The sequence below is a fragment of the Neodiprion virginianus genome, chromosome 3 (genome assembly GCF_021901495.1).
Source record: "Neodiprion virginianus isolate iyNeoVirg1 chromosome 3, iyNeoVirg1.1, whole genome shotgun sequence".
Lineage (NCBI taxonomy): Eukaryota > Metazoa > Arthropoda > Insecta > Hymenoptera > Diprionidae > Neodiprion > Neodiprion virginianus.
This window is the reverse complement of record NC_060879.1, coordinates 35567697-35591385: the sequence shown is the minus strand read 5'-3', so window position 1 is coordinate 35591385 and position 23689 is coordinate 35567697. Positions and strand designations below refer to the sequence as shown.

The following is a 23689-nucleotide window of genomic DNA, read 5'->3' as shown; positions in this document are numbered from 1 at the left end:
TCATTTCTCGAACTCTCGTTTGTGAATTTCTCGTTTGTGAACATAATAAAAGTCTGTATTCTGTTGAAATTAGTGGCGGCAGATTAGAGGGGTAGGACCAATGGGAAATATTTTCGTCTTTATTTTTTAACCAAAAGTAGCAGGTAAAAATTGATGAACATCTCGTTCATCCTGAATGACGCACTATTCATATTTTGACAGCTTGACTATCGCTTGTCAGTTACTTGTGGAAATCCCCGTGCGGTTGAGTATGCGTAAAGCACTCACATTATCACTATACTTCAGTGGCGTAAAGGCTTCAGGTCAAGGTACAGATTGTCATTTGTCAGAGGTTGTGTCAGAAAGGAGTTGACTAGCAAAGCAGCCTTATAGTTTTTTATTTATTTTGCTAAAATGTGCAATCAGGAGCCCGATATAGTGGCAACATTAGGATTGCTCGCTCATTTAAACAACGAGGAGCTAAAAGAGTTGTTGAACGACGATGACAAGTTCGAGGAGATTGTCAAAGATGTCAAACAGGTTAGGTTTTCGTGATCGTATTTTGTTGTTAGTTGGAACAGCGCGAAACCCATGGTATAATTAAGGTGTTATTTATAGTTCAAGGATCAAGATACTGAAAAGGAGATGCTTTTGGCTAGTAACAGGTCCATGGCAGAGTTCAATCTTTCCAATAAACCGAAATTAGAAGAAGGCAAACAAGCAATAAGGGAACTCAGCGAGAAGGGAAGCAGACTCTGTACGAGTGTTATGGAAAAGCTAGATCAGCTGAGTATGTCTCGTCTTCAACACTGGAAATTCTGCTGTAACTTTTCCTTCTGTTGTTCTAAAACTTTGAATCATACGAGCATTAAATTGTGATGTCAGCTCCGGACATTGACTGACAAAGAACAATTTTTAATCACCAAATTTATTAAGAGTTAAATATTTCACTGTATTCTTCTTGCATCCACTTCAGGAATAGTCCCTAATAAATTTTAATTATTGGTTCAGATAGGCATTAAATGTTACCTTTTGCAGAGGAACAGTCAGGCACGATGACTGTTGATACAGCTTTGGCCCTACTTCAAGCATCTGCAGCGGAAATCGAAGAAGAGTCAGAGGTAAATACATTTGTGTATCTGGAGAGCATTTAACAAATATGATTATTACCTAGTCATGTAATAGTAGTTAGAGATATACCAATCAATCGTTTTCTTTTCCTGTTTTCAGAAAATACAAGGAAAGTTTATGAATGAAGAAATGGAGGTGGATGAATTTTTGGAGCAATTTTTGACGCGCCGTAAGCTGATGCACTTGCGAAAAGTGAAAGTTGACAAAATGAAGGAGCTAATGCTAAAGCCTTGTCCTTCGTCCTCTGGAATCTTAGGGTATCCTACCTCTGGCAACTTCCCAGGGATGGGACCTTCCGTTCCATATCCTACAGGTGTCATAGGAATGCCCATGCCTGTTCCGCCAGTATATCGGCCCTTTTAATTCAATGCCAGGTATAATTAACCCTTAATTAATATTCATGGTTAAGAAGAATCTTAATCTACCTTGCCAGTGAATTATCAATAAACAAAGATTCATAGGTGCAGTACTGTTGTAATATACATTCAAATTTTATACAAGCTTCTGAAAATTTAGTGCTTTGTTTGTTTAGGTTTATTTTACAGAAAACATGTGGCATTACCATCTGAACTAATGAAATTCCATTCATTTAAGTATCTGGCACTCCTCATGTCATTTAAATGATCAGTTCTGTATAATTTATCATTTTCTGGAAGTACAAAAGCGGTTTGTAAACATGATATATTCTAATAATGAAGAACAAAAACCATATGTTTTGATCAGAAACTGAAATTCTAGCAACTTGTAGTAAATTGCACTACATGGTTTGATAATCCCGAATTATTCTATAACAGTTTAATTATTTCTCAGGGATTCAAAAACCCGTCCACTGTGTTGGACGAAGTGAAATTTACAAAGCTTAATGATATTGTTATGTGATAGTTTCACATAGCTGAAAATCTAAGAGCTTTGACGCATAGATCAAAAACGTGTGGCGATTTACTTACGTCATCATTATCTGAGTACTCAGAGACCTATAGGGAAGCAAGCCTAAGGCAGAATACGATGAACAAAGAATCAACCTTGAGTTTTACAATAATGGTTTTCTCAGACTATAAATACATACATATAACTGATAAGACTAAACTAATATTATAACGTTTTACTAGTTATATTTATGAATTTTGGCTGATTAGAGTTCTTGCAATTTACTTGGTCGTTTTTTGTTATTCATCTCTTCCAACTTTTCTCGTAATAAATGGTGCCCTGTGCACATATTCCTGGAATTCCCATATTTCCTCTAAATGCAAAGCAACTTCTATATTTCCTTTGAATGTAAAGCAATTTTATCTTACGTGACATAATGCTAACTAACAAGTGCAGTACGATATTTAAAGGTGTATTTTGAATAGATGATCCATTTATTATTATTTGATATGCGAACTTGGTTTTAACAACCATAAGAGATAAAAAAAAAAAAAAAAACAATAATTATAAATATATTTGAATGAAAAGAATGTTGAAAACAAATCAGATATTTGAATAAAGTATTTTTTATTTGAACAGCAGCGTAAACACTATAAACAAATTTCTACTATATACAATACTCAGTAACAGCTGACAATCTATCTCATCTAAAGCTGAAAATTACATTTTTAGCCATTCAAGTGTTGGGAGAGCTCTCCTTATTACTGTTGATTCCTGGAGAAGAAGAAGGCTGTGAATCTTTTGTATCATGAGTGATTCGGTTCACATCATAACTTATGCTATCCCGATAAGTGTAGAAAGATGCCAAGGTAAACAGAAATAGAATACCAAGTGGCATGGTAATTGCAACCTGTTGCGATCGACGAATGTCGTCCTCTTTCTCTCTTTGCAAACGCTCACAGTTTACTTTGCTTTCACTAGTTTGAGTAAATAACGAACCATAATGTGCTTTAGCCCATTCGTCAAAGTTATATATCGGAGAGCGACCGTCAGAAGTGACGATTTTGCTTCTGTTCATTCTAGCCTTGTAAAAGCGAGTTTGGGCGTCTTCTTTTTTCACTTCTTCTGGATCTCTCTCTTCCATGCGCCTAGAACCAGCACCAGGTCTCATTCCACGGTCGTACATTTTTCGCGATTTGTAACTTCCCAATACTTCATATGCGTCTGTGATCTTGCGAAACTTGTGTTTTGCTGCCTCGCTTTTATTTTTGTCTGGATGGTAAATCATGGTCAGTTTGTAGTAAGCACTCTTGATGTCATTTTGTGTAGCCTTCGGAGAGAGGCCTAATGTATCGTAATGATTTTTAAACAATAACGAACTAGTGCTGAATTCAAGTTTGCCTGTAAATAAGTTTATGCAAACTCTCGGATAACCCATCGATGATATTGTCGGCATTTATTTGTAATGACTAATAAATTATGTAATATATTTCTAAGCCGTAGGCCTGATAATATAAACCGGGTCTTGATGTGGCTTCAAGCTTTGATTATATCGTTTCTTCGGATGAGTAGTGTCCGAATATGTCATAATTTGAAATAACTTGTCCGAATCTTTACGGAAAATTGATCCAAAATTACAGTTCGTAATTTCGACATTCGGATCACTGAGGCACTCGTTAGCGGCCGTAAAAAATTGAACGTATGGTTATTGCTTGCACTATTTTAAAGACTATTGAATACAGGTTAACCGACGGATGGTCTCTGATCTACTCATCTCTGCTCGAACACTGATTTCAATGTCACGTCGGAGGTGCGCAACTATCAGAGTGAGGTACAGATCAAGACACCAGGAACCGATCATATTATAGGATACAACGGCAGCGCCCAATGGGAGTACGCAGTTTCTTCTGTGGAGATTGGAATTCCCTGTCTCGGTACTCTCTCACAGATTTTCGATTGACCAGTCCACAGACGTCAAAATCATGAAAAAATCACGATAAACACTCATGACATAGATGTATCCTACAAAAAGATATAAAAATATGATCCAAACGGAATCCGAATTTATATTTTGTTCAAATCAGGTGCTTTGTCAGGTGACTCGAATGCACTGCTCGAATGTCATATACCTATGTTCACGCCAAAGTGCAGTGTTGCAGATTTTGTCCACGAGAGGCGTTCGAGAAGCGTTGCGGCCGTTGTGCGATGCAAATATCGAGATCAGTGGATGCCATGGTAAGCATGTGCTGCATGGTAACACATATTAATAATACTATTCGTTTGTGTCAAAAATCGGGCTAATTGTTAAGCACCGTCTCTGAATATCGGCTTCCTCTCTGGTGTATCTATCAAAAGTTAAACATCAACGGTGCGACTGTCGCTCAAAATAAGACTTGTATAGTCCTACCGTTTCTCACAGTTTTGAAAACAACACCGTGTGTCGAGGACACTTCTCGCGATTTCTGCTACACTTAATTAACAGAAAAATTAAACCCTATTTACATTTTCCTCTTGAAATATTAAATTTAAGCTAATTTCGTCAACCCACTCAACAATGCTTTGCTGTTAGTGAAATAAGTGTGATTGTATATATTTGTTCATTCGACGTAACAATACGCCGAATAAAAAAATATTGCAAGATCATTGCGTGGTTTTATTTTGCAGGGATTGTGGTTAATATAGTTCTTGTGTATAGTGTGATGTGTATACGAATGTGGAATATATCCACCTACATCTGAACCATCTTCGTATGAATTTTCTAAAAATATCGACATATTCATGAGTTACTTAATAATATTGGTTAACACATTTTTGGTGACAATATCGACGTTGGAAAACTGGCCATAATTCGCAGCTCAGGTGAGAACAGACTTGTATACGTGCTTTGTAATATTCGCGGGAATGTTGGAGAAAACGAAATACAAGAAAGTTGTATAGAATTTCCTAACGTAACTTATAAATTCAGCAGAAGACTTTCAAGTTCTTTTCCCCAATATTATCAATTGCCAATCGATCATGATGTTGTCGTTAGTAATGTTAACGTAACAAAACATCATCCAAAACATCATCATTTTTCAACTTTGGAGAGAATTTTAAGGAGTTGAGTTTGGAAAATCTGAGCCTTCTCTGCTACATTATGGCGTACTGAAATCCTGCCAACCATAAAGTTACAAAATCGCGGTTTATCTTCCAAATTGTGTCACTACGTTCAAATTATTTTGGCTTCTATACCTAATGTGCACACAAATATGCAGTGCTTAATACGCAGGTGGACTGTTCAGAATTCTGGTTCGGTTAGGAGATCTATGTGAGCGTAACTGTGTTATATCCTTTGAAAATGGTTTAACTAGTTATATGATTACGAGAGCAATTCTCTTCGCATTTTATGACGTACGCTGTAGGTTCATTTTTTGAATCGATATACGTATAGTTTATGACTTGAAGATACGAACTAAGAGAAGCTAAAAATTCACTTTCAATCGATGAATTAAAAGATAGAGGAATAAAATTTTCTTGGCATAAATATTGCACTGCTTTTGCAAAATTTATAATGATTTAAAATCGAAAAAAAAAATCGAATGGCAATTAGAATCAAAAAATACAAAACTCTCCAAGCACACATTCTGAAAGGTAACTAAATTAATTTCCCTATTCTTTTTTCAGTTTCTGTCAGAAATGGAGTGAATCAGAAATTACTTCACATCATTGGTGAATGTCGCATGCGTTTGGGTTACGGATTTCTTGCTTACATTTTTTCATTATGTCACATGGCCGTGACAATCGTTACAGAAAGTTTCGATTTATTAAATGAATATATAGACTCTTCGCAATTTTAAGGGAGTTTATTTTTCAAGTAAATGATTTTATTTTTTCTGTCATGAAATTTGTTATAAAATAATTATTATGATGAGGGCACTTTCTATCTAACACTTTCTGCTCAATATTCGAACCCTCTTGAAATGACTAAAATTATAAATAGTTTTTCTTCTGTTTTACAAAACAGTTATTAGCACTTGATACCGCTTCTAAGAATAAGAATTTGCATCGTTATTCATCAGATTAATATAGAGATGCCGCTACCGATTGTATTCCAGAATATAAATTCCCGTATTGACGTTTTTCTGAAATATCAATTTTAACGTCGATTTTGCGCGTCTCCTGTCAACAAACCGAACGCATTAACGGCAATATTATACTATGAGCGCGATTTCAGTAATTAAATTGTTCGACTTTAACTGCGCTGTTTGCGCGTGGACTTGATGCACTTCGGTTCTGAGGACAGTCTGAATTTTATCGTATACGATTGCGCGTAGGCTTCGTACTTTTAGGAAGTTGATGTTCGTAACGTTAGTGTAATACTAAATGATTAGAAAAAATCGCAATTTCCCTATTCAAGGATGCGTGTGAAATTTATTAAACCGTAATACCGCAAAACGAATCTCATTCCAAAAACTCGACATCTTAAAAGTCATTATGGTAAAATTGCAAATTAATGATTTTGGTTCAATATTTCGTCAAAGTAACCCGACTAAACTGACTGAACCTTACCGATACTTCGCAGCTTCGCATGCAGTGTTTTGATAATCACGCGGAATAATTGGTGCTTGCCAATTGTACCAAAATTGACAAAAAAATATAAAAACCATTTTTTAGCGATCGTCCGAAATTAATGAAATACTATGTAAAATCTTAAGTAATTAGAATATTTTGAATGGAGAATCTTCATTTGATAACTCCACATTACTGAGCCCAAACACATAAAAAATTATCTCAATGGGTATGCTCGAGCCGATCTGATGTTTAACAACTTGAAATGTTCAACGAAATTTTCGAAGTAAATCACTTTTACTAATGGATTTTGAGGTATCGTTTTTTACCAATTTCGAGAAACACTAAAATCAATAGTTGCGTAAGCTACACATTATGTATTTAAATAGCGTAACTGTGTCAGGTAAGAGAAACATATCGAGGCATGATTACGCATGCACTGCGATCACATAAAATAATAAGTTGTAAGATTTATTGCTAAGCATTTATCATAACTGTGCTATTAGAGATTATTCTCTTATAATCGTGCTATAACGTGATTTGCTGCAAGCACTCTTACCGAATGTGAGAAATTGACGTAGTTTGAAGAGTTTTAATTCATGGAATAATTCTTGTCTAATAACTGCACACTTTGGGCGCTGTTTTTCATCTTCGGCGAACAATCACACGAATTTTCAACAAACTACCCAACCCATTGAGTAGAGTGGTCATGTCATTTGCTTCGAAAAACCGAGGAACAATTATTTTATATAGTACTGAAAAACAAAGCTATCCGTGGGCAAATATTTCATTGCCATCACTATTATTGGCGACAATGATGGATTTAGTATAATATAGATTCATTTTTGTTTGTCAGATTCACGATTAAGGGCTACTGCTAACAAAGTTCCACTAATATCATTGTGAAACCCCTAAATTACAAACATGCTGGAAGCGGAGAGAATAAACAAGATTCAAGGGCTCACTACTCGTAGATTGTTGTTTGGAATGGAGCTTGGGATGGCAGGCTACATGGTCATTGACCATGACATAAGAATCCTACTCACGGTCAGCCACTGATAATTATGAAATCACGTGTCACGGCTATTTAAGACGTCAAGATCAACCAAGAATTATTTATAATCGCCTAATAAATGATTAAAAACCAAGTGATGAAGAGATATTGCTGGGGGTTATCACATCTTGCTCAAAATAATCCATTGCGTAATATTAGATCTATTGCGAACTTTTATACTTAGATTTGCATGTAACTCGAAAATCAGTGGCCTTTCTTTGTGTACAGTTATTAATACTTCGAGTATGTATTATAATCTCGTGATACCGTAAAGTTTATGTTTTGCTACACTGTCCATGCATTATCATCGTTTCTAATTAATATTGACGTATGGGACTGCCTTGATTTCTTAATGTTATATTCGATTGATAAAGTGGTAGAAGAAGCGATTTTCGTATCCGCGATAGTGATAAACATTTAACACGTAAAAGAAGATATCATCGTCGAAGCCGAAATAGCATACGTTTTATCATTTATGCAAAGTATACAAAGTAATTTTCCGACATTTTTCGGCATCTCTCGATTATCGAAACAATGGCTTTTGAATTACACAATTTAGCAGTGTACTTGGGAGATAACAGAGGCTCGTAGTATGAGTGCCGTTAAAGTTTAAACTGAATAGTGCAGTCTGAAAGTGAATAGGTTGATTTTGCACTGAAGGTTTTTAATTTCGACAGTCAAATGTTTGAAAAAAAAAAATATCAGCGAATTCCAATTCCAGCGAAGTATAAACACTGTAGAGTATAAAACTACTGAACGTCATTTAACTTACTCGACGTAAACTATTTTTCTTTGAGAACTGCTTCTTATCACTTACATACATATTCGTAGAATTCCTTAAATCTCGTTCTCCTAAAACAGGAGCCAATAATTCCAATCGTTGGTGTACTCATTTTATCTTTAATATCGTTTAGGGGCCTCAGGATACCTTAGCACTGGGCACGCGCTGCCAACTGCAAATTACGGCCTGAAGGACCTGGTTATACATAGTTTGATAATGGAATCGTGATAACATGACATACTTTGATTACACCGGCCCACAAAAAAAAAGTGGTCTGCACCTTTGACCGGCCGGAAGGTTAGCACGGTGTTATCGTCATAGTCGTGATCCCAAGCGAGTCTAATTGTTTATGAAAAAAGTTCAGAAGGTGTATACGTTGTCTTGTTGACAATGCGAAATTCAGTGGTGTGGAAAATGGTTGGTAGAAAGGTCTTTCCTAACCACTTGCCAATTGTAAGTTGAAGTCCTGTTAAATCAAAAAACTCTGTAGTAATTATGAGTCTTTCTGACTCAAATATGTAAGACTGGTATTTGGGGTTGATCTAGAATATTTCCACCAAGTTTCAAAGTTCTCAGTCGTTTCCACACCTAGCCACTGAATCAGGTTGTAAGTTTATAATCAATTAACAGCCATCTATCGTATAGCCATATTGTTATCCATACTGATCCGTGCTTTACCAAGTACATCGTTTTATTCAATTTCCCTATTATTACTATTCCGTTTCAATGGCTTTTCTACGTGTCAGATTAAATTATTCCCGTATGTGCTGTGCTGCGCCATCGGCATTTTGCTTTCACGATGTTCAATGTAAGGTAATTTTGGTATCTATACTGGCGGTTTGCCAAAAAAATACCTAATATGTCATGAACTATGGTCACATGAAGTGGGAGATCGAAGACAGAAATTAATTTTTTTTAAGCACCCTATTGTCCATCCCCTATTTTGCTTCTAGCTAATACCAGTCAGTAGAAACCTGTTTATTTCTCGAATATGCTATGTTCGATTGATAAAATAATTGACAAGGTTTTCTATTCGATTTTCTATGTCAGTTAATGATTTGAAAGTTTAAAATGCTATGAATGTAATCATTGTTGAATCTGAGGAAGCACGCGTTTTATCCATATTACACAAATAAATTCTTTATCATGCTTATGCAGCCTTGATTATCAGCAAGACGCCTCCCGAATCACACAACTCGCAATAATATAAGTATGAAAGATCACCGAGGATCGGAGTTCACATGCTTGTATAAGAATTACGAAACACGTTGTACTACGGTTAAATAAAGACAGCCAAATCGCTTGGGAATCATTTATCGACAAATCGCGAAACTGCAAACACGATGATGGTTATACAATCGTATTGTGGCGTAAGATTCTACGTCTTGATACTATTTCTACTAAGCAGTTATGTTAGTATTTGCGGCAGTGCCCCGGCTGGAAATGCGGATATTTTTGAAAATTCGACTCGCCCAGAAATCCACGTACTTCAAGGAAATATCCAAGGTGTAAATCTGGTCACGCGCCGCAACAGGATATTCTTCGGTTTTAAAGGAATCCCATTCGCCCAACCGCCGATTGGAAATCTCAGGTTTGCTTCACAACAAGAAAATTCATATTGCTTGTTCAAAAAAAATATCACATAAATACACATACGCACATTCCCGGACGTCCCTGTGAAAATAGTCGAAAGTGATTCTCTAGTCCTCAAAATGTGAAAATCGTGTGAATATTTAACTTTTCATTTTTGGGATCATTGTAATAAACTTCACTACTTCTTTAAAACGAAGAAGCGAGTAGTTAATAATCTGCTGCATAGAGTAACTCTCAAGTTCAACTTTCGAAGTGGTTTTTTTTTTGTTGGTTGGAACAAGTGTTCCAAATAATTATTTCTTATACAATGCTTGATCAACAACTATTCTTAAATCTCTCCACTGATAGATCGATCAATTTGAATACTGGATGTCGCGTTATGTAAACGGTAAAACAACGTTCGCTGTTGTCTCGATACAGATTCAAGGGACCCGTACCAGCAGGAGCGTGGAATGGTACTTTAGATGGTAGCATCGATTCCCCCCCATGTCCTCAGCTGGAGGGTACAGTGTTCATCGGAAATGAGGACTGTCTATATCTCAACGTGTATACACCACGGGTAATCATTATACCTCATGTTTTCAGCACAATTGGATGGCAGTTTTCGTGTTTTCAACTTGCGTGTAGTCATGCACTTTCAAGGAGGAGATCTGGATTGCCGAATGTGTATTTTGAAAATGATTTTTGATTTGCTCAATCCTGCAGCTTCCTACCGGTGACAACTTTACCTTACTACCAGTAATGCTCTTTGCCTATGGCGGTGGACACAAAACAGGAACGAATAATCCTAAACGATGGGGACCTCAATTCATCCTTGATAAAGATGTCGTTCTGTTAGTTCCTAACTATCGTATGGGTCCTTTAGGATATCTCAGTACGGGAGATGAAGTATCACCTGGTAATTACGGTCTCAAGGACCTAGTTCGAGCTTTGGAATGGACTCGAGACAACGTTCGTTATTTTGGCGGTGATCCCAATCAAGTCACTGTTCACGGAGGAAGTTCAGGGGCCGCGTGCGTTCATCTCTTGACGATGTCAAATTCAACGAATGGTGAGACTCACTAGCTGTTGATTATTGGTGACATACCTACGTATATTTATATAGCTTACTGTTTCTTGGTCGTGAATTTCCTTCAGCTCCAGTCATGATGCACAATTGTATTTCATTTTATGTGATTGAATGCGTGTCATTTTTTGCGTATGGCTCGAACAGCTACCGATACAGTTTCCTTATTCTTACAGGACTTTTTCATCGATATATCCTGCAAAGTGGCAACGCGCTCGGGTTGTTATTTCCACATACGAAAACGCAGAGCGCAAAATATGCTGCTAAGCTTGGAGAACATCTTGGTTGCCCGACTAATACCTCTATTGCCCTTGTTAACTGTCTGAGAACTTTTAACGCGTCCCAACTTGTCGATACGACGTCTGTGTTCACCGAGTGGTTCGTATTTCCGTATGTTATATGGGGTCCAAGTATCGAACCGGAAACAGAAGAAGCATTCATAACGGATACTCCGAGGAACTTGTATGCTCGCGGAATGGTCCGTGATCTGCCGTCGATAAACCTGGTTGTTCGCGATGAAGGAATTGTCTTTAGTGCCTGCAAGTAATCTTACAATATTCACGAGCGGAAAACTTTTTTAAAAAAAGCAGTAGAATATAAGTGTAGCCAACAGATGAATTCAAATTTGATACAATTTTGTTTCTGTTCTCATTAGTATTTCTCAACCGACAAGACTTGATCAATGAGTTTTTGGACAAGTTGCATATTATTCTACCTTACGTCTTACAATATGAGAATGATATTGACAATATGACAGTTTTCGCTGATGCCGTTAAGTCATACTACTTTAACAATTTGACCGTCGATCAAAACATAGTAGGTATTCAAAGTCAGCGAATTAAGTTCCGATTTCCTCGATTACCAGGTCTAATATTCGGTACTTGTTTCAGATATTCAATAATTTTTCGCTATTCCTGAGTGATCTTACCGTCACATATTTTTCGCACAAAACTATCCAGGAAAAAGCTCTTCATACTAAAAGCCCCCAGTATTTTTGCTCATTCAACTACCGGGGTACAGTCAGTTACAGCTATTTCTTCAGTGGAGGGGATACTGTGAACATGGGTGTAGCACACGGTGATGAGCTTCTCTATCTTCTTCCGGGACCGAAGTCTCAGTTTGGACCTCCAGGCTACGAATTTAGCGAGGCCGATTGGAAAATGGTGGACACGATGGTCCAGCTGTGGACATCCTTTGCAGCTACCGGGTAAACGCGAGCAGCTAGAAATAAGAGTAAAAAAAAAAAAAAAAAATAAGAAAATCTCAGTTGACTGTAACTAGACAAGATTGATGGGAAATCCGGAATTATGCTTTCAGAACACCGACAACTTTGGATGGCAGTACAACTTGGATGCCATATTCACGTTCCCTCGATAATTACCTCCAAATAGGAGATGGTTCTGACACAACTCTTCAAATGAAGCATGGTTATTCTGTTGACCGATTTCGATTTTTGGACGAACTTTTAGCCGCTGTAAATTTGCACTAGCTACGGGACTTCGTATTTCACGATTACAATTCACTTTTGAAGGGATTTGATGCTGTAAAGATACAAGTATTGCAAATACACATATATGAATAAAGCATTTCAAGTGTAAGATATTCGTGTATCACGGACATATGAGAAAACATGTAAGTGTCAATTGGAACAATAATAATAGCCCCAAAAAATCCAACTTACTTCAAGAACCTACGTTCACGAAATTTCGGATTTAATAGAACCAGCAGGGACGTATTTCAGAGAAATGAATTAAACGACCAAGAACCAAGTTCTGGTGTATTTGACAAACATAGAATTATTTTATTTCATAGTCAGTCATACTTAGCGTGACAAAAAATTATGTGTTTTTAAGGGCTAGAAACCATATGAAATACGAAATCGTACTGGTCGCGAAGTATTAAATACACGCAAATAAGTAACTCGAATTACTGTTGTCCTTCATTCGGCCGCAAATTATCCTGCTTTACCCTTATAATTTTACTTAAGAAATTTCCTTTTTTTTTATGTCAAGTGATCGACTCGAGTAAATCAGTAGTTGTTCGATAAAAGATGTGTTTCTATCATTTTGAGTGCATTAAATATTCAACAGATCTTCAATTCAAATCTGTACATTACTGAATGTGTAACTGAGTCCCAAACAACTTCGAGTATGAATTTTTATAACAAATGTTGAAAATATCCATTTTAGTTGTGCAGCCTAGTACGAGCAATACAGTGGTGGTTTACTTCAAGTTTTTATTACTAAACACTTAAAACTACACACGGATTATGTCCAGCAATAAGAGTTCCAACCAAATGTTCACATTATTGGTGATGTTCAGAGGATTCAAGGTCCATTGATATCATTAGATTTGTTCGCAGAATTTCCACATTTTGATAAATTAATTAGAAAAGTTATTCTGAGAAATATGAACAATCGAATTTCACAATCATTTAGTTTCGAATCTCTAATTCCTGTCAAACTGATAATTGTCAAAAAGTAAAATAAACCGATTAATACAAACTATTATAAAGCATTAGTCAATAAGTGGTACTCATTAATGTAAGTTTATTTGTGTTATTCAGACAAGGCGTGAGTTTATCATAGAGGCCAAGCAGGACGTGTAGCTCCGTCCATATCTGTAGCCAATGAGTTATCGCTTCTTAAACGATGTGATCCGCCGCCAATAGCAGCTCCACACTCGTTACAATTGCTTTCTTCCATGGCACCTCCACAATCTCCTATAGTGTAAATATGTCCATTCGGACACTTGAACCAATGGCCTTGTTTGTAGCCCATTGCTTTAACAATCATCTTACGCTCGTTATCCATCAGGATGACTTTTTTCATATCTAATAATGGTGCGAGCAGATGTATCTGGTTTTTAATATCCAATTCTCTTTCTTCAGTAAATTTATGAACACTTGTCAGTTTCTCTACTAAATTTATGAAATCTATTTCATGTTCCACGGTGTCATTATGCTGGAAGACGATCTGAAGATTCATCTTACAAATTTCAGCCTGTAAAATACATAACAAATGAAAATGTAAACCAAATAAAGAAATCTTTCAAACTAAAACGCAAGATGTGGCTTGATACAGTGAAATTTCTATTGAACGGAGTTTGATTATTTAGATATAACAGTCAGAAATGAAATATTATACCACATATCAAAATTAATCTACATATCGCGAACACATGAAGAATTACATCAGTACAAAGTATAAAATTTTAGCGGTTGAAAAATTTAGTTCTCAAAATTGGTATTTAAAATTTCTAGATTTGGTATCTAAATACAGATCAAAGATTTATTACCATATAATGTAATCTCTGAAGTTCTTTTTCGATGTCATTGATTTCCTGATTGGAAATCTGTCCCCTAATTGAGAGTGATTGTACCAACATCACAACCTGATCGTTTAACCATGGATAGATCGTAATGGTGGGATCTATATTTTCCAGTTTTTCGATTACATGCTGTAAGATGTTCAGTGTGATCTTGGTAGCTTCCGTTGCTCGGACATCCAAAACCTGCCGGCGCTTTTTCTTTGTCGTAGGAAACACTTTGGTGTGCAAAATTTTCAAAAAATTGTTCAGATCCGGGAAACCTATAATTAAAAATGTTTGTTATCCACATGGTCAAAGATTGTTAATGAGTTCATTGAGGGGTTATTTGATTTAACCACTTCCTAGCCATCGTCCCATATTTGGAACGAACGCGTGAAAAATTCGACCCAGAAGAGGTTAATAGGTTCGCAAAATAAAGTTATCGCCATACGTTTCGGCCCTGAATTGAGTCTTCTTTAAATAAACAGAAATTTAATGAATTAATGGTTTATTTTTCGCAATATTGACATAAATGTCACTGAAGCGTCGGCAAAGATTTTGCTTTATATGGATGTATGATATAATAGGATATCAAGAAAGATTATAGCGCAAGTGAGGTCAAGTAATTTTGCCAAACCAATACTGTTTTTTCACTAGTGGAAGTTAACTTGTCGATAAAAACTTCAGCTTTTCAAATCAGAAAGTGAATCTGTCAGCTTGATGTAGTAGTTGTGTTTCCTTGCAGTGATGCAATAAACTATGCCTGAATTCAAAATGAAAAATAAATCAGATGGTTATTGTATTCACACAATACATTCGATATTGAGAACTTCCATGTGAGACTTGCTAGGTAATGGATATAGCGGTATTATTTAATAATATGTTTATGTGCGTACTCTGTGAAATTCGATTTTCTTGCATGCGTTTAATTTCTTTGAGGAAAAGCTGTTGCTGGTTCAGCAAACATGTTTGATCTCCAAATATTTTTTTCTTGATTGCTTGTACATCTGCCACATCAGTTTTAATTTGATTCATTATTCGCATACATTTACTGATAAACGTTTTGCAGCGTGGGCAGGTTTTCATCTGAATTGGGTCACTGCGTTCTGATACCCATTTCAAAAGCCCTTCACTTTCTATGCAATGTCCACAATCTTCCAATAATATGAATCTGTTGAAATATTAAATTTTAATTTGTTACTTATTAACATTTTCATCAGTTATGAGTAATTTTAATGGGTTAAATATCACCATTGATGCAAATAATGGTAATTCACCTTGCATTTGGTTCATCTTCATTGCCAAGGAAAAATTCTTCTATAAGTTCTTCTTTATTACAAATTCGGCATAATGGTGGGCATGGCTCCCCGCAAAAACCAACACAGGGATGGCCACATTTTAATAGCTTTGGGCACTCTTCATTGCACGGCTCCCTATCACACAATTCGGAGCAGCTTTTGGTGCATTTGGAGTGAGGACATCCCCAACCACATTTTTCCTAATACAAAGTAATTTATAATCAATTCTTGTCATGAACGAACTACAACGAGAAATATTGAAGAATAATTAAATCCGAAAAATATTGAATCTAAATAAGTGTACGTTATCTACATCCAAATAGACAAAATATCTTACAGACCTAATATCATGATATTGCTCACAGTGAGGTCAGTTTAAATCATACCTTGCATGGTGTGCATGGTTCGCCACATTTTTTATTGCATCTATTGTGGCGGCACTTAACTTCACAAACTTTCTTACAAGGTGGACACTCTTGTCTGCAAGGAACTTCGCATCTAAACATTTAATATTTGTTATATTGACAACATTATTCCTTGTTCTTATCTGCATCAAATATAGTTTTATTTTTCACTGTATCAAAATCATTGTGTGTTAAGACATTTGATATGTTTCACATCAATGGGGTAGATTATAGTTTTAATTTATCTAAGATCTGAAACGATTTGTATTTCACTTATCTATACTAAAGAGAAAATCACTTGATGCATGCAGATATCTTACTTATGCCCACAAACGAGAATGTTGCCACAGATTTCGCCGCAAGGTGTGTGTATGCGTCCTTGTTTACAGTATCCACAATTACCTTTGCAGATGTGTCCACAAGCCAGTTCCGTCATACACGGTTCTTTACAGTATTTCAATAATTCCAGCAGATTTCCTGATTGGAACAAAAAATTAATTGGTCAAAGGATTCATATTTAACTATTTGTACTATAAGCGATATCGCTGAGTACTTTTCTAGCTTCAAAACAGAATTTTATTGTGCAGTCTGCAAAAAATAACTGGAGTCAAATTCCACACTGTTCCATATTTTTATAAATGATTTGAATCATTATTATAATTCATGAGTTCCTTACTTGTTCCTTGCAAATAACAAGGCACTGAAAAATTGTGTCCACACAATCCGAGTTCACTTCTACGCACCATGAGTTTACACGCAGTAGTGCATGGGTCTTTACACTTAGCTTTGCAAGGATGTCCACAGGCTAGTTTAAGCTTGCACTCATTACTACATTTTGAAGATGTTGCCTCTTCGCAGCATTTTAATTTTATGTTATGTCCACATGTGCTTGTTTTTTCAACCTGCAATATTTTCAGTATTGTAATTCACCTTGGTAAGTTTTTTGAATTGAATGCAATTATATAATCGATTTTGCATGTTTTACTCACGATTACTTGACATTTTCCACAAATTTCACTGCATTTCAATTGACACTTGTGACCGCAATCCATGTCACGCTTGCATGGCTTATTACACACAATTCCTTCAACATCTTCACTGCATAAGCAATCAAAGTAATGTCCGCATGAGCGTTCTTTCTTCATTTTGATGTCACATAAGGTGCAATCTTCGCTACATTGCTTTTTGCACACATGATTCATGGTACAGTTGAGATTAGTTTTCGTACATTCCTTCTGACACATGTACTGTAATAATTAATATCTTGTATAATGTATTTCAGTAAGACCTGATGTTAATGACATTTTCATTGAAACAACTTGAATATTCGACATTACTAAAAAGCGTAATCTACCGTCAAGTGATCAGGGTCATCATTTACGTGGCAGTTCAATTCACAAGAGTGGCCACATGGAACTCGAACATCACAGGGATATGAGCATGGGTAATCTTTGACAGATTTATGACACGGCTTTACAACTGTGTGATTACAGTCAGGTAAAGTCCCGTTGACCTGAAAATTTGGAGCAGCCTATAAAATTCGAGTTAGCTGCGATCTTTAAATTAGTGATCATCGAGCTTGAGACACGACGGATGCCACAGCTGTTTATTCCAATTTAAATTACTTGTAATTCTTTTATTGCAAACATACCATGACAGGACATAAAAATGATCCTGAATCTACCCAACATGGGACAGGCACAGTGTGGCCACATTTCAGTTCTCGATCTTCGAATACGAGGCAGTCTTTACAAGTTTGAGAACATGTAAATGGACAAGGATGACCTTTTGGGCAAGCTTTACGACAAGGTTGATGGCACTTATGTTCTGCAACATGCTTACGGTCCAAAACATGACATACGCTCAAACAGGTATGTCCACAAGACAATTTTGTATCACATTTTCTCAAGCAGCCTCCTTCCGGAGATTTTTGAAAATCCATTGAACTCTGTACCTGTATGTTAATTCTATGCTAATTATTTGTAAAAGTAGTTTGACATTCTTATATTACTTGAAACATATTGATATGAATACTTACGCTTAATAATTCATCAGGGTGAATTTGACATTGTAATTCGAGACAATCACCAATCGCATTGTCATTTTCCAAAACATTTTTAATTTTGGGCCAAATATGATTATTTGTTGTGAGATTATGCATATTTCCCATAATGTAAAGACCCGCTCGAGCACGCGACAGTGCTACGCAAACTCTGTTTTCTTCACTGAGAAAACCGACATTTCCTTCTTCATTGTTTCGCACTAATGATAAGAGAATTATTTTATTTTCTTCACCCTGGTAGTTATCGATCGTTGTTATGCGTAAATTTCTGAGGATTGAATAACGCTCTCTCTCCTGAAAGTAGAAAAAGCACAATGGAGTTTTCTAACATTTTCATCCAGTAACAGTGCCTGAGCCATAAGAAATATTCTCACCTTTATCAATACGAATAATTGACCAGCATAGGTGCAGACTATCGTAATTTCTGATACATCATATCCTTGTAATATCAGATGTCTGGCAAATGCTACCAGAAAGTTGGCTTCGTGCGGATTTGTCCAAGTGTCATCATTGTGATCAGAGCTAACTTCCTTGTGCTCATGATGCAGGAAAAATAAATTTTTACTCACACCTTCAATTGGAGGGTATGCGCAAACGGATTCATGATTGTAAAGCGTGTCATATATAGATGGGCATATCAATGCAGCAATTTCCGGTCGCATTCGATGTTGATTTGTCAATTGCGTATAATCTCCGTGTATATTGATCATTCTTTCGAACAACGATATGTTCAAATTATATTTAGTTCCTAACTTGTGAACAGCTGCTTTTGGTCGCAGTTGCTTATGATCCCCAACCAGGATGAGGTGTTGGCAACTTTCAGTTAGAGAGCAAACTACATGAGCTTCAAGAATTTCAGCTGCTTCTTCTACCAGTACTAGATAGGTAATAAAATTATTGTGAATGGTTATAAAATTAATATGAGTCTGTTTTGTTCCGGAATCAAATCATGATTTTCAAATTATACGAATATTTTTAGTAATTTATTTACTTGAATATAAATCTTTAAATAATTTATTCCCAAGTTAATTCTGCTTAAATGCATTTCAAATTACAATGAGTTAGAAATAATATCAAACGGGACAAGGAAATTTACTTATTCATTTGACAGAGAATTGCCTAATATTAAATTGTGTACTAGGTTGTTTTCATCAGCCAAGAAACTGGCATCAAAATATTAAGAGCACTTGTATCATTCTACACAGAGCAAATATTATATCTACCTATTGGTGCATGAAGAGCACGTATGGAAGTGTGTAGTCTTGCCGCAGCCGTCGTAGTAATTCCGATGACTTCATGTTCCTGTAGTATTTCTAAATCAAAATACTCTTTAGCGTTTTTCAATTCCTGAAGTAGGTATCCAGACCTTTTTTTAAGTTCAGCTAAAGTGGACATTGCGTTTTCATAACTGATTGTTATCCATCGCCAATATTCTTCCCAATTATGACGATGTTGAGGACGTCGGTTTTTTTCTGTATTTAATAATGGATGTCGAGCCAATTGTTGCTGAAATATAAAAAGATTAGAAATAAAATTAGGTACAAATATTTAACAATAGAAGCAAAATATAAAAAACTCCAGTTCCATCAAAGTGAATTCCAATACAACTTGATAATGTTAGAGATTTCAAAAACGACGTTTCAACTTGTACGGAACATTTAGTTTTATCCTTTAGTTTCGAATTTTTAAAATGACGTAATATGAATATTTTTAATTGAATTTTTATCTATATCTATGGGGATGCAGGTCATGTTAACCCTACTGGAATATTTTTTTGAATCTTTAACACTACACCACTGACTATACATAATTATACTAACCTGTAATTTTGATCGTAGTTTACGTAGTTCAGTAATATCATACTCCAATTCAGTAGTCGGATTAAACGGCAGAATACTCATTTCATTTGTGCATAGATGCATTTGTGCATAATTCTCATGTATTAGTTCATCTATACATTCCAGAGGAAGTACAAATTCACAGGGATCAAGTGAAAAGAACCACTTGCAAAATAATTGAATTTGCCAAGGCATGTCTAATTCATGTGTTGAATACGTCGAATTCTTCCTAGTTACGGGCTCGACTAGATTAGATTTCCATCTAGAATTTTTATTTCGTAAGGTAGCGCTATGCTCACGTAATTGCTCGACAGTGATATATTCTGCAATGAATTCAGTGCTGAATCCGAACAGCCGTTTCAAGAGGTCCTGATTATCAAGTTCATATAATGCTGATTCTCTACAATATTTCCGCAGTTCGTATACCGACACAATACTATTCTCTTGTGTTAAATTCTCAATCACATTGCAGGTTTCTTTAATTTCCTGTATATTGTATTGCAATTCGCGTTTTGCAAAATGCATATTTGACTGCGCATTTCTTGCTGAATCGCTGAAAATAAAACTGTTGCTACGTTTGTTCTTGATTGAGCATTGCTCCAATCTTGGATTACTTGATCTGCTACCAACACGGATGATAGAGTCCGTGTACTTTAATATACCATCAAGAATTTGATCCAGAGCATGATTTGTTAAGCATACAACCATGACTGGCCCATGTTTCAGCCAGTATTCACGATTCTCCAAAATCGTGCGGATTATTTGCAAAGCGAGAAAAGTCTTGCCTGTTCCTGGCGGTCCTTGGATAAGTACAAGTTCTTGAGTGAGTGCACTTTTGAATGCTTTGTATTGCATTTCATCTAGATTTAATTCCTGAGCTGATGGCCATGTTCGGTTTGATGCTACAGGTAGTTCGATTCCCTTGTAACTGAATATAGTTTTTCCGTATTTCAAGTAAGTCGAGTTAATGTAATGAGGTCGGAAAGTCGAAGTATCAGCGTCTACTAGATAATTTCTCATTGGAAAATTCCTCTCATTCATATGCAGCATAGCATTTAGTACTACAAAGTATGGCTCAAAGTACAATTTTGGTTCCAACATGACAAAATCACTGTCGTAAAATTCCGAAGTAATCTTTGTTCCACCGCATGGCTTGATTGTAAGTATACCTTTTTCAAGATATTTCTCATCTCGGTGGGAAATAGTTGCGAACAAAATGGTATTGAAATTATCGTTGCTCAGGCATAACAGCCCACCGAATATAAGCCTTTTGGAATCTCTCCAATTGATGTTATTCTTGATTCCAAAAAATATTTCAACTCCATCACGAATAACACCAAAATCATCGCTATTGGGAATTACGAATCTGACTTTCTTGTAAATGCGTAGGTTCTTGTTCCGACGTTGGTTGAAGTCATTCAAGTATTCGTCAATGCCATCACGAAGAGGGCCTATAAAATCTTCACGCAGTAAACGAAACTGCACGTCAAGATAATGTTCTACTGAATTGTAAGCTTCTTTGACTTTATTAATCCTAATGAAAGGATGACTATCAAGCAAATCCTTTTTCGTTGGTATAATGCTCAAGGACCTGAAGTCTTCAGGTGGACTTTCCTCCAATTCTTCAGGCCTTTTAGCATGAATTGCGCTCTTCATTTCGAAAATTTGTAATTGGCTTTGCAACTTATTGGACATATATAATGCAGCGGTCTTGACATTTTTATCAATTACATAATCTTGATTGTTTTCAATGCTTGTGATAATAATATTCATTTTGTCTAGAATCCCCGGAAGTTCGTCTCTAGCTTTACTAGGCAAAAGATCAACCATTGTTTGGAATATTTCGATTAAATTCTTCCAGAACCCATTTCTATCTTCCGAATAAATGTTGTTACTTTTCTTAGCAGCCGATTCACTTTCGAAAGGCAATGACATCAAATACGTCTCTAAGCTTTTTAGAAACGTTTCAGAACAGGCACGACTTAGTATGCCGCTCATATTCTCTGTGAAGTTACCTTTGCAAAGATTTTTGAGGACCCGCACAGTCATTACTAAGGCGTCTGGTGTAAATGTACTATTCAAGAATTGTTCAAATTCTGTTCTTTGTTTCATTAACGTAGCTACGACTCGATCACTAGTCATTTTGTCTAATTGTTCCAGGTGCGTAAAATTAAAGTATTCTGCATTACATGTGGCTCCAATTCTGGTATCCCAAGTAAAAATATTGCCACTAGGTTTGTACGAGGAGTGTTGTCGGTGATATCTAAAATATTATATTACATTTAAGATAGTCTTATGCAACGGCGAAACTGAAAATATGAATATGAAAAATGTTTTTATGTACATACCTAGAACGTGTGAAGCTATTGGTTTCTTGTATATTATATGCACTTCTATTGTGGTACCCATGATTAGAACTTCTATTGTATACTTCATACTGAGGGGTTCTGCAAAATGTGGGAACGAATTGTTGTAGCGTCTGTGTATTAAGATAGCTTTAATGAACTATTCTGGTCATAGTCAAATCGAAGAAAAAATACTTAATATCACAAAAACTTTATTAGACGAGTATTTATACATGTTAAACTGTGAAATAGCATGTTAAACTGTGAAATATAAATAATATTAATAAACATAGACATATCATGACCAGCATTGTGATTTAGAAGTGGCATATCCAAGAGTGCCCTGAGTAAACAAATTGGCACTGACAAGCTCTGCTACATGAATAGCATGCTACGAGTGGCGCAAGTGACGTTTCCGTGTTTACAGCGCATCCATAAACCACTGTGGAATGTCATCATGAAATCTCAAGTTTTAATTGTCATTAGTTTTGCTATTCGATTAATAGTTATAATCAAAAAACATCTCCTCTGCAGTACTTGCACCATTAACTCACATGTAAATTTGTTAACATCAATTGAAAATAAATTAAAAACCGTAAAGGCCATCAAGCCGAAATTTTGTACACACGTTTAGCATTACATTTACTACGTATACACAAAATTTGGATCAGTTTTGGAAACTTTTGTTACAGTTTAGAACCACCTTGATACTCCAATTATCCCAGTCAACATGGTCAAAAAATGGATATTCACTCATACAAGTTCTTTTTTCGATGAATTTTGTTTTACAGCTTCATTTGCCTATTAGAAACAAGATCTGAAAGTTCACTGCATTACGAGAGCAAACTTTGCGTTGATCGATTGAGTGTAGAAAAAGTGCCCAAAAGTGTTTTGTTTTTGCAAATATATTCGTATACGTTAGTTCTACGATGCAAATACCTATTATCAAAAATAAAGCTACAGACTACGTTCTCAGCATAACAGCACACAGGGAAACTTATTGTATCACTGTGAATTTTTGTACTCTGAAATACCTACATTACTGGTCAGATTCACGTAACATTCGATATAAGTCACTCATTTATGAAAAATCCCTGCCTGTTCATAGTTTTTACTTTTTTAATCTACCAAACATAATTTATAAGACTAGAAGTCAGTCATAAAAATTTAATTTATTCCAAAAATTTTGCGACTGCCGAATTAACATAAATCGGACTTACGGTTTTGTGCCTTTCAATCTGCTGTGAAAGTGCCGTTGAAAACCACCCTCTGTATCACCATTACATTTTTCTTCAGAGGATCCATTTCGACTTCTCCAGTTGTCATGATCTGCATAGCAATTAATACATGTATCAGAATGAGACATGTGATCAACTGTCTAATATTAAATTTTCACACGATCATATAATTAGAA

At 35.9% G+C, this 23689-nt stretch overlaps 5 protein-coding genes across 8 annotated transcripts in view; 3 read left to right on the top strand and 2 right to left on the bottom strand.

Moving 5' to 3' along the window:
* Window positions 1-277: 277 nt before the first annotated feature.
* Window positions 278-2613, top strand: LOC124300073 (vacuolar protein sorting-associated protein 37B). Its single transcript, XM_046753729.1, has 4 exons — window positions 278-519; window positions 598-769; window positions 1018-1100; window positions 1210-2613. Exons 1-4 carry the CDS (start codon window positions 394-396, stop codon window positions 1471-1473), a joined length of 645 nt encoding a protein of 214 aa, XP_046609685.1. The 5' UTR covers window positions 278-393; the 3' UTR covers window positions 1474-2613.
* LOC124300072 (dnaJ homolog subfamily C member 30, mitochondrial-like) lies at window positions 2586-4064 on the bottom strand. Its single transcript, XM_046753728.1, has one exon. It carries the CDS (start codon window positions 3431-3433, stop codon window positions 2714-2716), a length of 720 nt encoding a protein of 239 aa, XP_046609684.1. The 5' UTR covers window positions 3434-4064; the 3' UTR covers window positions 2586-2713.
* LOC124300074 (uncharacterized) lies at window positions 3993-8697 on the top strand. The gene is made up of 3 exons (XM_046753730.1): window positions 3993-4212; window positions 5641-5685; window positions 8494-8697. Exons 1-3 carry the CDS (start codon window positions 3993-3995, stop codon window positions 8586-8588), a joined length of 360 nt encoding a protein of 119 aa, XP_046609686.1. The 3' UTR covers window positions 8589-8697.
* LOC124300068 (esterase E4-like) lies at window positions 8677-14080 on the top strand. Of its 2 annotated transcripts, XR_006907143.1 has the most exons (9): window positions 8677-8813; window positions 9519-9951; window positions 10374-10512; window positions 10659-11004; window positions 11196-11558; window positions 11675-11835; window positions 11910-12226; window positions 12337-12651; window positions 13586-14080. XR_006907143.1 is itself a non-coding variant. In XM_046753717.1 (8 exons), the coding sequence occupies exons 2-8, from the start codon at window positions 9704-9706 to the stop codon at window positions 12506-12508; spliced, it is 1746 nt and encodes a 581-aa protein (XP_046609673.1). In that variant the 5' UTR covers window positions 8677-8813; window positions 9519-9703; the 3' UTR covers window positions 12509-12945. The 2 variants fall into 2 exon arrangements, 1 of the variants encoding a protein (XP_046609673.1); XM_046753717.1 differs by lacking the exon at window positions 13586-14080 and having other exon boundaries at window positions 12337-12945.
* Window positions 12483-23689, bottom strand: part of LOC124300060 (NFX1-type zinc finger-containing protein 1-like) — a 14178-nt gene continuing 2971 nt past the window's right edge. For 2 of the 3 annotated variants that reach the window (XM_046753696.1, XM_046753697.1), the window contains exons 2-17: window positions 23496-23604; window positions 22279-22377; window positions 19913-22193; window positions 19316-19598; window positions 18467-18969; window positions 18069-18386; window positions 17682-17984; window positions 17385-17543; window positions 17020-17277; window positions 16707-16932; window positions 16351-16507; window positions 16013-16124; window positions 15606-15826; window positions 15225-15499; window positions 14317-14609; window positions 12483-14021 (exon numbers count right to left, since the gene is read on the bottom strand). In XM_046753696.1, coding sequence (XP_046609652.1) covers window positions 13602-14021; window positions 14317-14609; window positions 15225-15499; window positions 15606-15826; window positions 16013-16124; window positions 16351-16507; window positions 16707-16932; window positions 17020-17277; window positions 17385-17543; window positions 17682-17984; window positions 18069-18386; window positions 18467-18969; window positions 19316-19598; window positions 19913-22193; window positions 22279-22377; window positions 23496-23604 — 6017 coding nt within the window. In that variant the 3' untranslated portion in view covers window positions 12483-13601. Of the gene's footprint in view, window positions 14022-14316; window positions 14610-15224; window positions 15500-15605; window positions 15827-16012; window positions 16125-16350; window positions 16508-16706; window positions 16933-17019; window positions 17278-17384; window positions 17544-17681; window positions 17985-18068; window positions 18387-18466; window positions 18970-19315; window positions 19599-19912; window positions 22194-22278; window positions 22378-23495; window positions 23605-23689 lie in introns of those variants that run through there. The other variant, XM_046753698.1, reaches the window with a different exon arrangement.